This window comes from Neoarius graeffei, chromosome 19, assembly GCF_027579695.1.
Source record: "Neoarius graeffei isolate fNeoGra1 chromosome 19, fNeoGra1.pri, whole genome shotgun sequence".
Taxonomy (NCBI): domain Eukaryota; kingdom Metazoa; phylum Chordata; class Actinopteri; order Siluriformes; family Ariidae; genus Neoarius; species Neoarius graeffei.
In genome coordinates, this window is record NC_083587.1 from 56,399,233 (window position 1) to 56,413,960 (window position 14,728).

The window sequence follows — 14,728 nt, forward strand, 5'->3', positions numbered from 1 at the left end:
GTCCTGTGCAAAAGTCTTAGGTACCTTATTTTTTTCATACAAACTTTGTTATAGATTTCTAATTTATGACTTCTACATTATCGAGTCGGTACAAAAACATTTTAGAGTCCAAATGTTTGTTCATTTTCCAGCACAAAATTAAATGCTACAGAAAAAAAGTTTGTATCTGAGCAGTGTATTACATAAGAGAGCACTTTTCAGATTAAAAAACAAAACATAATGAAGGCTACTGGGTTTTGGTGCAAAAGTAAGAAGCGAGTGTGACAGTCAAAGTGTCTGGAAGAACTGTGGCTGGTTGTGTAAGATGGTCAGTAAAACCTACAGCTCATTTCCGCATAAAACTGCACTCATTGGACCTGAGACTACTATTTTTTTTTCAGCAAAGGGCTGTCTCACACCAAATATTGGCTTTGTTTCATTTATTACAGCTTACTGATTATAGTATTTTTAAACGTTGAAACGTTTCATTTCATATAGTACTGTACATGCGTCACTGTGAATGAGCCGTTACTCTAGAAATGATTTATTTTCAGATGCAACTTCAACTTATAGGAACACAGACAAAACTCACAAGTAGTCAAGACAATGAGTTCTTTTCAGTTTAAGTTTTAAAAACCTATCAAACTGAGTTCATTATTCAAAACTTATAACGACAAATGGAATGTAAAAGAAGAAATAAGTTTGCATAACTTAATGAAGCTATCATTTTATCCCTCTGTCACATTGGGGTGATTCATTGTTTAAGTTTTACTGATTGTAATTCTGTAGTCGTGAAGAACCTGCTACGTCCGTGAATATAGTTTATTTTATACAAAATCTTATATGTACATGGTGAATGCTCAGGAGAAAAAAAAACAATAAAAACAAGGCATTCTGTAAACGAATGTAATCATGTTTGGTAAAAGGGTGAAGCAAGCATTTCGTCTTTCCTGTGTGTGTTATTCTGTCCATTGCAGCATCACCATATAAAGTGCACACAGTATAGCAAAATCTCTGCTGGACAAACAAAAAGCTTGCATCGCAGACAAACAAAGGTAAGAGTTATTATTATATGGTTTGTTTTCTGATACTATGAACTGCTAACTTGGGTTTTGAAAAATGCAGTTTTTAAAAATATTAGTTAAACTCAAGTACCAAATTAACATTATTTTATTTCCTACATTTTCTATTAACATTATTATTGGCAAGACTGGTTGACAGTGAGTTCATGCCATAAATAATTAAAATGACAAATTCTGACTACCACCACCACCACCACCACCTTTGTTTAAGTTTTTATCCCCCACTGGCCGAAAGGCCCGAAGGGAGATTAAGGCCGAATCCCATTTCACCCCTTGGACCAACCCCTTGGCCCTTCCCCTCCATTTTGCGCGTTCACGTGAAGGGGTAGGGGTATCCCAATCCCAGTTAACGCGGAGGGGTAGGGGAAGGGGTAGGGCTTCTGTACCCCTCCAAACGGAGATTTTCCTGGAGCTGACTCCGAACGAAGGGGTTTGAGTGATTTCCCACAATGCTATGCGGATTTCAGCGAGATTTCATGCGGATTTCAGAAAGATGGCGGTTCCCGCGGCGAAAGATTGTCATAAATGTATTTTCTCCATTATTTACGTGTTTTAAGTTGTTATCCAGAGGAAACGCCGCTTGATTCGCTTTCGAGCTGAGAATGAGCAGCGATTTCTGAAATCCAAGCTGCTGCTAAAAAGCTTTGGGAGTGAGTATTGTTTTCGGTTGCTTGACTGCGTACGTTTTGTTCTGTTATTCTCGCTTTTATTGTTTACATGAGTGTTCTGACACCTCATTCTGTCGGATGTGGTGCATGAAGCGCCAAAGATATCCCATTCAGTGGTGTTAGTTAACAAATCACACCCTGCCAGCAGAGATTTCTGGTTCTGCCTCTGGCTCTGACTGTAGTGGCTGGTCGCAGCCAATGACGTATTTGGTCGCGTTTTGCTAACGTAAACGCTGACGGAGGTACGCGATGACGTATGCGATCGTTGAAGGGCTATCCCAATACGTAGGGGTTGAATTTCAAGCCCTATCCCTTGTAGCTCAGTTTCAAGGGGAAGGGCCAAGGGGAAGGGGGAGGGGAAGGGGTAGGGGTAGGGGTAGAAATTAGAATTGGGATTGGGCCTATATCATGGCGATGTCCATCTGTCCGTCCATCCCAGGCAAGGGTGCTCACATTCTGAAATCAACTCCTCTCACAATTTTTGGAGGAATTTCACAAAACTTGACAAGAGGCATTGTAGTATGTCGGTACTTGGCATATTTAAATTTCATTAAATTCGGTCACATTTTACCAGAGTTACAGCCCTTGATTAACAAAATTATACTTTGACAATTTCATGAGAGTGTGTTTTCCTTCTGAAATCCACTCCATTCATCCATCCATTATCTGTAGCCACTTATCCTGCCCTACAGGGTCACAGGCAAGCTGGAGCCTATCCCAGCTGACTATGGGCGAAAGGCGGGGTACACCCTGGACAAGTCGCCAGGTCATCGCAGGGTTGACACATAGGCTACGTTTACATTAGACCGTATCTGTCTCGTTTTCTTCACGGATGCACTGTCCGTTTACATTAAACCGCCTGGAAACGCCGGGAAACGGGAATCCACCAGCGTCCACGTATTCAATCCAGATCGTGTCAGCTCTGGTGCTGTGTAAACATTGAGAATACGTGGATACGCTGTGCTGAGCTCTAGCTGGCGTCTCATTGGACAACGTCACTGTGACATCCACCTTCCTGATTCGCTGGCGTTGGTCATGTGACGCGACTGCTGAAAAACAGCGCAGACTTCCGCCTTGTATCACCTTTCATTAAAGAGTATAAAAGTATGAAAATACTGCAAATACTGATGCAAATACTGCCCATTGTGTAGTTATGATTGTCTTTAGGCTTGCCATCCTTCCACTTGCAAGTGGTAAGTGATGTGCGCTGGGATCACACACACAGCGGCTCATTCCCGAATCACAGCTTGTTCACTTCACTCGCGTGCTCTGTGAGCTGCGCAAGGCCGGAGTGCGCACCCTCCAGAGGGCACTCGCTGTTCAGGGCGGAGTGATTTGGAGCGCAGGATGCCTGCGGAGCCGAGCGTATCCGTGTATTGGTATTGCTGTGTGCACGCAAATCATGTATTGGTGCTGCTGTGTGCACACTAATCGTTTTAAAAACGTTAATCTGATGATCCGGTCTAATGTAAACATGGGCATAGACACAGACAACCATTCACACTCACATTCACACCTACGGTCAATTTAGAGCCACCAATTAGCCTAACCTGCATGCCTTTGGAGTGTGAGGGAAACCGGAGCACCCGGAGGAAACCCACGCGGACACAGGGACAGCATGCAAACTCCACGCAGAAAGGCCCTCTTCGGCCGCTGGGCTTGAACCCAGGACCTTCTTGCTGTGAGGTGACCGTGCTAACCACTACACCACCGTGCTGCCCCTGAAATCAACTCCTCTCACAATTTTTGGAGGAATTTCACCAAACTTGGCAAAAGGCATTGTTATATATCAGTAGTACGCATATTGTTATTTTGTTCAATTCGGTCGCATTTTACCAGAGTTGTGGTTCTTGATTAACAACATTGTACTTTAACAATTTCATGAAGGTGTGCTTGCCTTCTGACATCAACTCCTCTCACAATTTTTGGACAAATTTCTCGAAGCTTGGTAAACGGCCTTGTTATATGACGGTAATATGCATATTGTGATTTAATTTCATCTCATCTCATCTCATTATCTGTAGCCGCTTTATCCTGTTCTACAGGGTCGCAGGCAAGCTGGAGCCTATCCCAGCTGATTATGGGCGAAAGGTGGGGTACACCCTGGACAAGTCACCAGGTCATCACAGGGTTGACACATAGACACAGACAACCATTCACACTCACATTCATACCTACGGTCAATTTAGAGTCACCAGTTAACCTAACCTGCATGTCTTTGGACCGTGGGGGAAACCGGAGCACCCGGAGGAAACCCACGCGGACACAGGGAGAACATGCAAACTCTGCACAGAAAGGCCCTCGCTGGCCACGGGGCTCGAACCCAGGACCTTCTTGCTGTGAGGTGACAGCGCTAACCACTACACCACCATGCCACCCTGATTTAATTTCATTTGTGAAAATTTTCCCAGAGTTTTGACCCTTGATTAAATAACTGACAGTTTCATCAGGGTGTACGTTCTTCTGAAATCAACTCCTCTCACAATTTGTGGAGGAATTTCACCAAACTTGGCAAAAGGCTTTGTTATATGACAGTTATACACATATTGAAATTTGTTTAATTTGGGCAAATTTTAACCAGAGTTATGCCCTTGATTATTCACAAACTTGTACTTTGGCAATTTCATCAAGGTGTGCTTGCTTTGTGAAATCAACTTCCCTCATAATTGTTGGAGGAATTTCATGTAATTTGGCAAAAAGGTTTTTTTTTTATCCCCCGCTGGCCGAAAGGCCCGAAGGGAGATTATGTCGTTGCACTGTCCGTCCGTCTGTCCGTCCATCCCGGGAAGGGTACTCACTTTCTGAAATCAACTCCTCTCACAATTTTTGGAGGAATTTCATGAAATTTGACAGGATTCTTTGTTATATGTTGGTCATACGCATATTGCAGTTTCATTCAATTCAGTTGCATTTCACCAGAGTTATGGCAGAGTTGCCAGTGGGGGATACTGTGCTCTCAGAGCACTCTTGTTCTCTTTGAATGTCACAAGGTTGATTTTTTTATCAAGGAAAAAGTAACACTGCGTATAGCATGTTAATCCTATAGTAATACTTATTTACTTACTTACTTACTTACTATGTCGAGCTAGCTCGGCTAAGCCTCGACACATGTCTTCTCCATTCTTTTTTGTCGCTCATTAGGGTGGGGAGGTCTGCAATCTGGCAGCCGATGTCATCTGCTATTTGCTCTGGGTATGTCCTCTTGGGATGACCCTGCGATCTCCTTCCATGGGAGGGTGTCCATAAAACTATTTCACCAGCCAGTTCCTGCTTGGTGTGCCAGCAATGCCCGGCGAAACGCAATCTCTGTTGTCTGATAGAGTGGCTGAGGGGTGGGATGTTGGTGTAGAGTTCTTTGTTCATGGTATGATCATGCCAGGACCTGTTTAGAGCTGCATGGAGCATATGGGTGTAGGCCCCGTCCAACTTCCTCTCCAGTTCTGAAGTCAGGGTCCAGGAGATTGAGCCATATGTAAGGACTGACTCCACTGTCGCCCTGAAGAAGTTCCTCTTTAGGTCATCTGGGAGGGTTGATTTCCAGATCTTATCCATTCCGTTAAGGGCTCTCCATGCTTTTCCGAGTCTAATGTCGACGTCTCATTCGGTTGAGGCAATGTAGCTACCAAGGTACTTAAAATCATCCACCTGTTTGATCTTTTTGCCGCTCAGACTGCTCATACCTGCCGATGCATCTTTGTTCAGGCACATGAACTCCGTTTTCTCAGCATTAACGCAGAGCCCAATTTCTTTGGCTAGCTTCTCAATGCTATGAAGGAGTGAGGTTGCATCTCTTAGTTCATCTGCGAGGATTGCAATGTCATCAGCATAGTCAGCGTCTGTGATCTTCTGAGCTGGATGCCGTCTGCTTCTCCGTTCGGTGAGAGTAAAGCCGAGTTCCATGTTGTCGTCGAGAGCTTTTCTTAGGACCTAGTCCAGGCAGATGATGAAAAGAAAAGGGGCCAGGGTGTCTCCTTGCAGGACTCCAGTGGTGATTTCGAAGAAGTCAGTGTCTCCATTGGGAGAGCGTACCATAGACCGGGTGTTTTTGTATAGCATCATGATGACATCTACTGTTTCCCTTGGTATTCCATATGCGGTCAGGATCGCCTCCATTTTTCCACAGTAGATGGAATCAAAGGCTTTAGAGAAGTCGACAAACAGTAGGGTTGCAGGAAGATTTTTCGCGTTTACTCCGTCTAATATCCTATGGATGGTCAGTATCTGTCCGGAGGTAGATCTGTTTGCTCTGAAACCATTTTGGTTCTTCCTCAGTATAGGGTCGACTCCTGGGCGTACTCTGTTCAGTAGCATCAGGTTGTAGATTTTCGCCGCAATTGCAGTGAGTGTGATGCCTCTATAGTTCTTCGTGATCCTGAGGTTACCCTTTTTGGGGAAAGGGAGTATGCAGCCTTCAGACCATCTCACAATGGGGTCCTGATTATAGACACTGTTGGCCATATCTAATAGGGTGTGATGGAATTCTTCTAGCTTCCATACTTCAGCTGGTATCTCATCGAGTCCGTAGGCTTTACCATTTTGAATGCAGCGGATTGCCAACTTGAGTTCTTCCATTGTAAAGGGGCCTTTCTTTATATTAAGCTCGTTTGCAACTACTGGTGTCACTTGCTCGTTAGAGATTACAGGTGGCTTACCAAGCAGGTCTTGGAAATGTTGTTGCCAAAGCTGAAGTCGCTCTTCCTGGCTTGAGGCTTTCAATTTGCCTTGGGTGATGTTTTTCCTCCCACTGATTTCGTTGACAGTCTTCCATGCTTCAGCTGCCTTTTTATTGCTAGAAGTGGTTCTGATGTGGTCAATCTTTCTCTGCAGGTATTCCATTTGCTCAATTTCATATGAGCCTTTGAGCGCCGCCCGAGCATCTTCAAATTGCTTAACATTTTCAAGAGAAGGAAGAGAGGTTTTAAGCTGTGCAGCTGTGTGCAGATCATGTTGTTTTTGGCATATCTCTGCTGATTCCCACGATTCTTGTTTCTTTGCCTTGGGTTTCAGCGGGATGGTGTGTTTGACTGTTTCCCTGCAAGCTATTTCAAAATTTTCATAGGTGGAATTTACAGAAGGGATTGATGTAGAGTCTTGGAGGGAAGCGAATCTATTATTCAGCTGGATAACAAAGGCTTCGTGGATCTTAGGATTCGTCTTTAGCATTGACCAGTCATAGGGGACCGCGATGCTTGATTTCTTCTTATTTGCACGAAGACTCAGGCGGATTCGAGACGAAACAATACGGTGGTCAGATGCAACGCTGAAGAAGGAGTTAAAGGCTCTACAGTTCTTAGCACTGTTTCTCCACTTTCGATTAATGATTATGTAGTCTAGTTGGGCCTTGTATCCATTTGGGGCTGCGTGAGTCCATTGCTGTCCCCATCTTTTCTGAAAGATTGTATTCAGGCAAACGAGGTTATTTTCTTTGAGGTAGTCTTTCAGCATTTGGCCATTTTGATTTATTTTTTGGTGGAATGCGAATTTGAAGCCGTCGTCCTGACCAAGATGGGCATTGAATTCCCCGCCAATGATAAGGACGTTATGTTTCGGGACTTGTCTGGTCACTGCTGTCAGTTCTTCATAGAAATGCTCGACTTCGGGCTCATCACTCACATTAGTTGGGCTGTAGCAGGAGATGACAGCTGTTTGAGGGTTTCCATTGAAGGTGGCTATCATTATCCTTAGGATTATCATTTCGACGCTGGCGAGTGCTTTGTAAGCTGCAGAGCTGAAAAGCATCCCCACTCCTCCAGTTGTAGTGTTGACTCTATTTTTCCATGCTGAGCAGGTGATCAGTCTCCAATCTCCATGAGAGTGTACCATGGTGGTTAGGTTGTCATGAGTGAACCTGTGCTCTTGTACGCAGACAATGTTGTGATTTGTGGCTTCAGCAGATGCAATCATTTTGGGGATTTTCTCAACCTTCTGGAGTGTCTGTACGTTGAGGGTGCCAACAAAGATATCTTTTTTCCTTTTCATTAGGTTGGGCAAAGGGTCAGCTTTGCTGTGTGGAGATGATAACTCCCATTCACCGGCTCCCCAGGTTGCGGATAGGGGAACGGCCTCCATAATAGAGGCTGGCTGCGAATAGGTTGAATAAGCAGTGCCGGACAAAATCACAGTATGCCCTTTGGCAAGGCATAGTACCCGTTTTGCCACCCGAGCAGGGTTACGTTGAAGACATCGGGGAGCAGGATGTTGGATTGGTAGAAGGAGCAGTGAACGACAGACTGTAAATCTGGTTCTATCTACTCGTGGCGAGGCAGTTCATCTCAACTTTGTTGGATGTCTCGGCAAGGCACAAACACTCTCAGGGAGGGTACTGCATACGCTTGTATGGAGCAGCGACCGCAAGTGGTTATAAATTGCTACTGAAAGCTAATTCATGACACACAACCCAAATCGACGTTCATCCCGCATCACTCGTCATGCAGTCAAACAAGGAGCGCGTCCTGCAGTGGCCTCCCAAGCTGTAGTCGAAAAATCAGCTACTGGGAAGGATGATGATGACAACGACTATGATGATGAAATTAATGATAAGATAGCTACACCAAGGCTAATGAAAGGGCTATAGTAATAGTGGATATTTCTTTTATCCATATTCACTGGATATGGGTAATCGCGCACTCTAATTGGCTACTCTACTACTAGGATATCAGCTCACACCGTGAGAAGAGAAAAACAAAATGGCAGAGCGTGTTGCTGAACAAACTGAGGACAAAATAAAAACTCTCTAAAACAAAACCCCCCAAAATACAAAAAAGCATCAAAATATGGAATAAAATATTTGACGGTAAGAATGTATCTTTTTTATTTTTCAAGAATCATTATTGCATTTTTCACAAATTGCTACTGTCATTCTGCCAGTTTGTTTACATTCTAAGCAGAAATTATTTTGTCAGACATTTTGTACAAAGTTTTTATTGACTGAATTTGAAAAAAAAACCTAAAACTAAAAATGCTCTGTTTCTCAAAATCCAGTGAATTTGGATAGAATAAAACAGTTATTCCACTCAATCTCGTCGTACATGGGTTATAGACACTATCAGCTCATGTACGACTCAATTTTGTGGAATAACTCTTAACTGTATCTATAAAATGACACTAATTTATTGGCTGTTGCTAAATAATATGTCAGTCATTGTGACAGGAAAAATCTGGTAATAAAATGGTAAAACATTAGCAACTGGGTAACAACAGTTGACTGTAGGGATAGAAATAAAAATAATAGTTGCAATAACTGGATAATTGCATTACATAATTGCATAAATGCATAAATGCATGCTGATAACTCGAAAGATTGTGCACAGAAGACTCCAGCTGTTATGAGGAAAGAATATTAATAATCTCAGAGCATACATTTGCTTTCTCCTCACAGCTCACATATTGTACAGCACTTTTTGGAACACATCCCGATTTTAAACATAGGGTTTTTGTGGTATGAATTTATTTTATTCTCTGTGCCTGGTAGGCTCTTTTGTTAGTAATAGTGGCGACTCTACAGATGGTTAGTCAAAGCATTTTTGATAGAAATAAATAAAACAGGCTTAAACAATATTTTTGCCATTTTTGAGCTCATCCGGCCGACAGGTGATGAGCTTATGCCGTCATGTTTTGTCTGTCCGTCGTCCGTCCGTTGTCGTCCACATTTCGCAAAAATCGTTTCTTCTCTCTCAATTCTTCACTGATTTTTATTCTTTTTGGCAGGAAGGTAGATCTGCCTGGGGTGCATATAGCTTCAACACAAATTTGCATAATTGCAATTAATAATGAAGATATGGACTAATTAAGCCCTAATGAGCAGTTTCCACACAGATCACTTCTTCTCCCTCAATTCTACCCAGATTTGCTTCATTACAATTATTAATGAAGTTATGGACTAATTGAGCCTTAATGAGCGGTTCAACAAAAATTGCTTCTTCTCAGTCAATTCCTCGCCATTTTGGATTCTTTCTGGTAAATAGGTCGGTATTCCTAGGGTGGATATAGCTTCTATATATAGTTTGTATATAGTATATATAGCTTGCAACATTTATTGTGCAAGGTGGCCCATTTTAGATTGTTCCTTCTGGACTAGACAGGGCCAGAGTGAGCTACACTGTCATTGACGGTCTTGTCTGTCAATAGTAGTGAGCGGCTGTAATGATTGTACTAGGATAAAGTATAATTGGCCATCTGTTGTGCATGTTCTGTCCCACATTCTGTCAAAAAAATCCTAACATTGTTTATATTTCTAGAGCTTGCTCAAAAATCAACAATGTACTGGACAAAGCCACTCAGCGATTTGGTCCTGACTGTGGACAGCTTTACCCTGATGATTGGCCTCCCTGCCAGCCTGCTGGCTCTCCACACCTTCATTCAGAAGATAAAACAGCAAGCTAAGCCCCTTGACGTGCTTTTGCTCAGCCTGAATATCTCGGACCTGCTCATCCTTATCTTCCTCCCAATCCGCATGAAAGAGGCAGCTGACATGGCATGGACTCTGAGCTACTTCCTGTGTCCTCTGTTGAAATATGTCATGTACACCACCATCTACAACAGCATCTTGCTTTTAACAGCAATAAGTGTGGAGCGCTATCTGGGTGTGGCTTTCCCCATTAAATACAAACAAAAGCAAAATCCACGGAATACCATAATTACTGTGGTCTTATTCTGGGTGCTTACCTTGGCCCATTGTAGTTTTGTCTTCGTTGCGCAGCAGTATGAAACCAATAATGACACCAACACTGAGCCGTTGAACAGGGACTCCTGCAAAACGATGTTTAATGACAGGCAATTGGAGATCATTTTGCCATTCCAGCTAGAGCTGTTCATCGTGCTTTTCTGTATCCCTTTTATTATTTGCAGCTTTTGCTACATCAAGTTAATCCTCATCCTCTCCCGTTTACAGAACTTCAACCGTAAGAAGTGCCGCAGGGCCATTGGACTTGCAATAGTCACCTTCCTGACCTTCATCATTTGCTTCATGCCTTTCAATGTGTCCCATTTGGTGGGTTTTATTGGATCATATGTTCCCAGCTGGAAAGTGTACACGTTGCTTCCCAGCACCTTCAACGCCTGTTTGAATCCCTTCATCTTTTATTTCTCCTCTAAACCTCTCCGAAAGAATTGTACCCTGTGCACAAGAGGACTAATCAACTGTCTTAATGTATCCTGTTTCTGGAAATTGTTCAAATTCCCTACAAAGGAGAGATTGCAGAACTCTGGAGACACTGCTTTAAGCAGCGTCTCACAGTCTAGAATTATAGGATAATGTGATTCTGTTTATCAGAATGTCTCAGCTCATTGTTGATGAACCAATAGGGACAGCGTACGTTAGGCCTCTATATCCTGCCTGAAGAGTGTACACTGTTTGCACCCCTTTACATCAAGTGCTCACTGATATCAGCACAATCGTTTTACCTTTAATAGCAAGAGTAGAATTTAAATTTAAACATCCAACTTTCCCCATGGTCAAGCAATGTCCAGTGATGGATATCAGGACAAACATCTCATCTCATCTCATCTCATCTCATCTCATCTCATCTCATCTCATCTCATCTCATCTCATCTCATCTCATTATCTCTAGCTGCTTTATCCTGTTCTACAGGGTCGCAGGCAAGCTGGAGCCTATCCCAGCTGACTACGGGCGAAAGGCGGGGTACACCCTGGACAAGTCGCCAGGTCATCGAGACAAACATGGTATAATTAAATATTATTCTATCCACATTCACTGCATATGAGCAATCACGTGTTCTGGTTGGCTACTCTACTACTAGGCTATCAGCTCATATACCGTGAGTAGAGAAACACAAAATGGTGGAACGTGTTGCTGAACCAACCGAGGACAAAATAAAAACTATACTCCAAAACAACCCCCCCCCCCCCCAAAAGCAACAAAAAACAAAATATGGAATACAAGTATTTGATGGTAAAAACATGTCTTTTTTAATTTTTCAAGAATTATTATTATAGCATTTTTCACAAGTTGCTACTGTCATTTCACTGGTTTGTTTACATTCTAAGTGGAAATGATTTGTCGGACATTTTGTATAAACTTTTTATTTATTGAATTTGCAAAAAATAAAAACACTCTGTTTCTCAAAATCCAGTGAATGTGGATAGAAAAAACAGTTATTCCACTCAATCTCATCATACATGGATTATAGCAACTCGGTGTTATGAGCTATCAGCTCATATACAACTCGATTTTGTGGAATAACTGTTAATTACTGGCTGGCGTTGAGTGGTATATCAGATATATTCCATTCAGCTAGTGTACTATTGAACAAGTCAAAGACGAGTAGCTGAATGGAATATATCTGATACACCATGAAAATAGCCAGCCAATATTATTATTATTATTATTATTATAATACACATTCCTTTTGGGTATTCAACGCATCTTTCTCTTTCAAAATTCTCTCAAAATCTTCCGTATTTAACAAAGCAAACTTGGTGGCCATTTTTGTTTACAAATTGTCACAGTCGCTCGTTAGCATGGAAGTTTTATGTCTCCGACATGTCTCTTTTCCAGTTTTTCAATGTCCGTTGGTATGTTTTTCTCTTGTAAATATGCATGAAGAATATTTAATGAAGTTTTGGTAGCCTTTCGGGTGTTCAATGCATCTTTCTCTTTCCCAGCGAACAAAGAAATGCTCCAATGTGTGACATCATGTTGTCTTCACAACCATGCAATATCGTAAACCATATTCAACACTCATTCTCCATTGAGCAGAGTGACATAATACACATAGGATATGCAATATGAGAATAATATTGCATGCTATCAAGCCAATTGAATGAAACCCGCTAGAAGGGAACACAACACATGTTTTTATTCTATCGAAAAAGTGTCCTGTATGTACAATAATATGGAATATGACATCAGTGTTGCCCTTTTAAAAGAGCCTAAACATGTGAATTTGGGTCTTGTCTTTGGCTCAAGATGGAAACCCAGTCCAGTATAAGTTCAAAGACTAAATTGAGATTTCACTGTGCAATACTGTAGATATTTTACATACAAGGACTCTTTACAATGCAATCAATATCCTTGACCAGAAATTATTTAAAAAAAAAAGGCTTTTGTACTTTGCATGTTTAGAGCTACCGTAGGTACATATTGAAATGTATGTATTATATTTTTAAGTTGTTAGTTGTACAAAACATGATTCTGCTGTATTATCATGCATTTAATTGTTAATTGAGATCACTAACATTTGACACTGGATGAGAAATCTTGACTAGATGGCTTTCGCTCTACTACAGCTTATACTGTATATTAGATGTACTTACTGTATTACAGGACTTTCTGTACGTCAGTTTGTTACTGGAGATGTGATGCATGCAAACTGATATGTTCAATAGAATTAAAAAAACAAACTTTTTTTTAACCTAATAAAATAGTAAAACTACTGTACAAACAAAACCACCACAAAATCATTTAAATTTTAGATAAATTCTATCAATTAAATTAAATTTTGAATCTATTTATGACAGAAATCAAGTCAAGTCAAGTTTATTTGTATAGCGCTTTTAACAAACATTGTCGCAAAGCAGCTTTACAGAATTTGAACGACTTAAAACATGAGCTAATTTTATCCCTAATCTATCCCCAATGAGCAAGCCTGTGGCGAAGGTGCCAAGGAAAAACTCCCTCAGACGACATGAGGAAGAAACCTCGAGAGGAACCAAGAAATGCATGTATATTTTTCCACTTTGCACTCCTTCTCTATTTGTCCAAGTGTAATCAATGTACATCTATGCAATTCAACATTCCATTAACAAACCCTTCATTATAATTATTTTCTTTTCTTAATCATATGTTAAATAGAATATATATATATATATATATATATATATATATATATATATATATATATATATATATATATATAATTGTTTAACATTTTCACATTGTTTAGCCTTTGCTTGCTCAATTTGGATTCAAAAGTTTGTTCAGCCCATAAATCATGTCTATACACAGTACTGTGCAAAAGTCTTATGCACCCTATTTTTTTCATATAAACTGTTATAGATTTCTATTTTATGACTTCTACATTATTGAGTCAGTACAAAAACATTTTAGAGTCCAAACATTTGTTTTCCAGCACAAAATTAAATGTTACAGATTTTTTTTTTTTTGTATCTGTGCAGTATATTCCATAAGAGAGCACTTTTCAGATTAAAAAAGAAAACATAATGAAGGCTGCTGGGTTTTGGTGCAAAATGAAGAAGCGAGTGTGACAGTCGAAGTGTCCAGAAGAACTGTGGCTGGTTCTGTAAGATGCTCAGTAAAACCTACAGGTCATTTCCACATAAAACTGCACTCCTTATAAACCTAGCTCCTCCTCCGTCTCACCAGCTGCCATGTCAAAGATTGGCAGTGCGCATTGATTATGGAAATGATAAGGTCTGGTTATTTCTGATATGTGGTAAGAGTGTGAACCCGAAGAGAAAGGGGCTTTTGAGCTGTGATTTGGAAGAGAGAGACAAAAACACTGAAAGCTGAAATCGATGTGTTCTGGAAGGTAAAAGAGGAAGTAAGTGGTTCTGCTTTCCTGTGTACATGTCATTGCAACATTATTATATAGAAAAACTACACAACTGTTTGACCCCTTGAACCACACTGTGTCAGAGTTGTTGTAACTTGCTTTTAAATCTATAATTTAAAGCTGTACTGCCTTTCAGAGTTTTCAAGTATAGGTCATAAAAAGAATTTTCCCCGACACTCAATTATTTTTGTTTAGTGAACCGAAAGCTACTAAATTCGAGTCACAGACTTCCAATTTTATTATTTTTTTTAAAAAATAGGACAATTAATGAATTTAAGACCACGTGGCCCCAAATTCTCCACTATTTTTTTCCTGCTTCACCATGACACAATTCAAGATACTATGTCATGCATCATGTGGTGGGCTTTCCCCGTTTGCGCACGGCATTGTGGGGTACAAATTTGAAACAGGAGAGAAAACTGGAGGACGTGAGTGTGTGAATGAAGCGTGAAAGACCGACGACAG

At 41.0% G+C, this 14,728-nt stretch overlaps 2 protein-coding genes across 2 annotated transcripts in view; both read left to right on the top strand.

Annotated features, from left to right (window-relative positions):
- LOC132867429 (free fatty acid receptor 3-like) overlaps window positions 1–14,728 on the top strand; it is a 61,335-nt gene that overhangs the window by 18,165 nt on the left and 28,442 nt on the right. The gene's annotated exons all lie outside the window — the stretch shown is intronic.
- Window positions 957–13,129, top strand: LOC132867427 (free fatty acid receptor 3-like). The gene is made up of 2 exons (XM_060900329.1): window positions 957–1,034; window positions 9,967–13,129. The coding sequence occupies exon 2, from the start codon at window positions 9,987–9,989 to the stop codon at window positions 10,980–10,982; it is 996 nt and encodes a 331-aa protein (XP_060756312.1). The 5' UTR covers window positions 957–1,034; window positions 9,967–9,986; the 3' UTR covers window positions 10,983–13,129.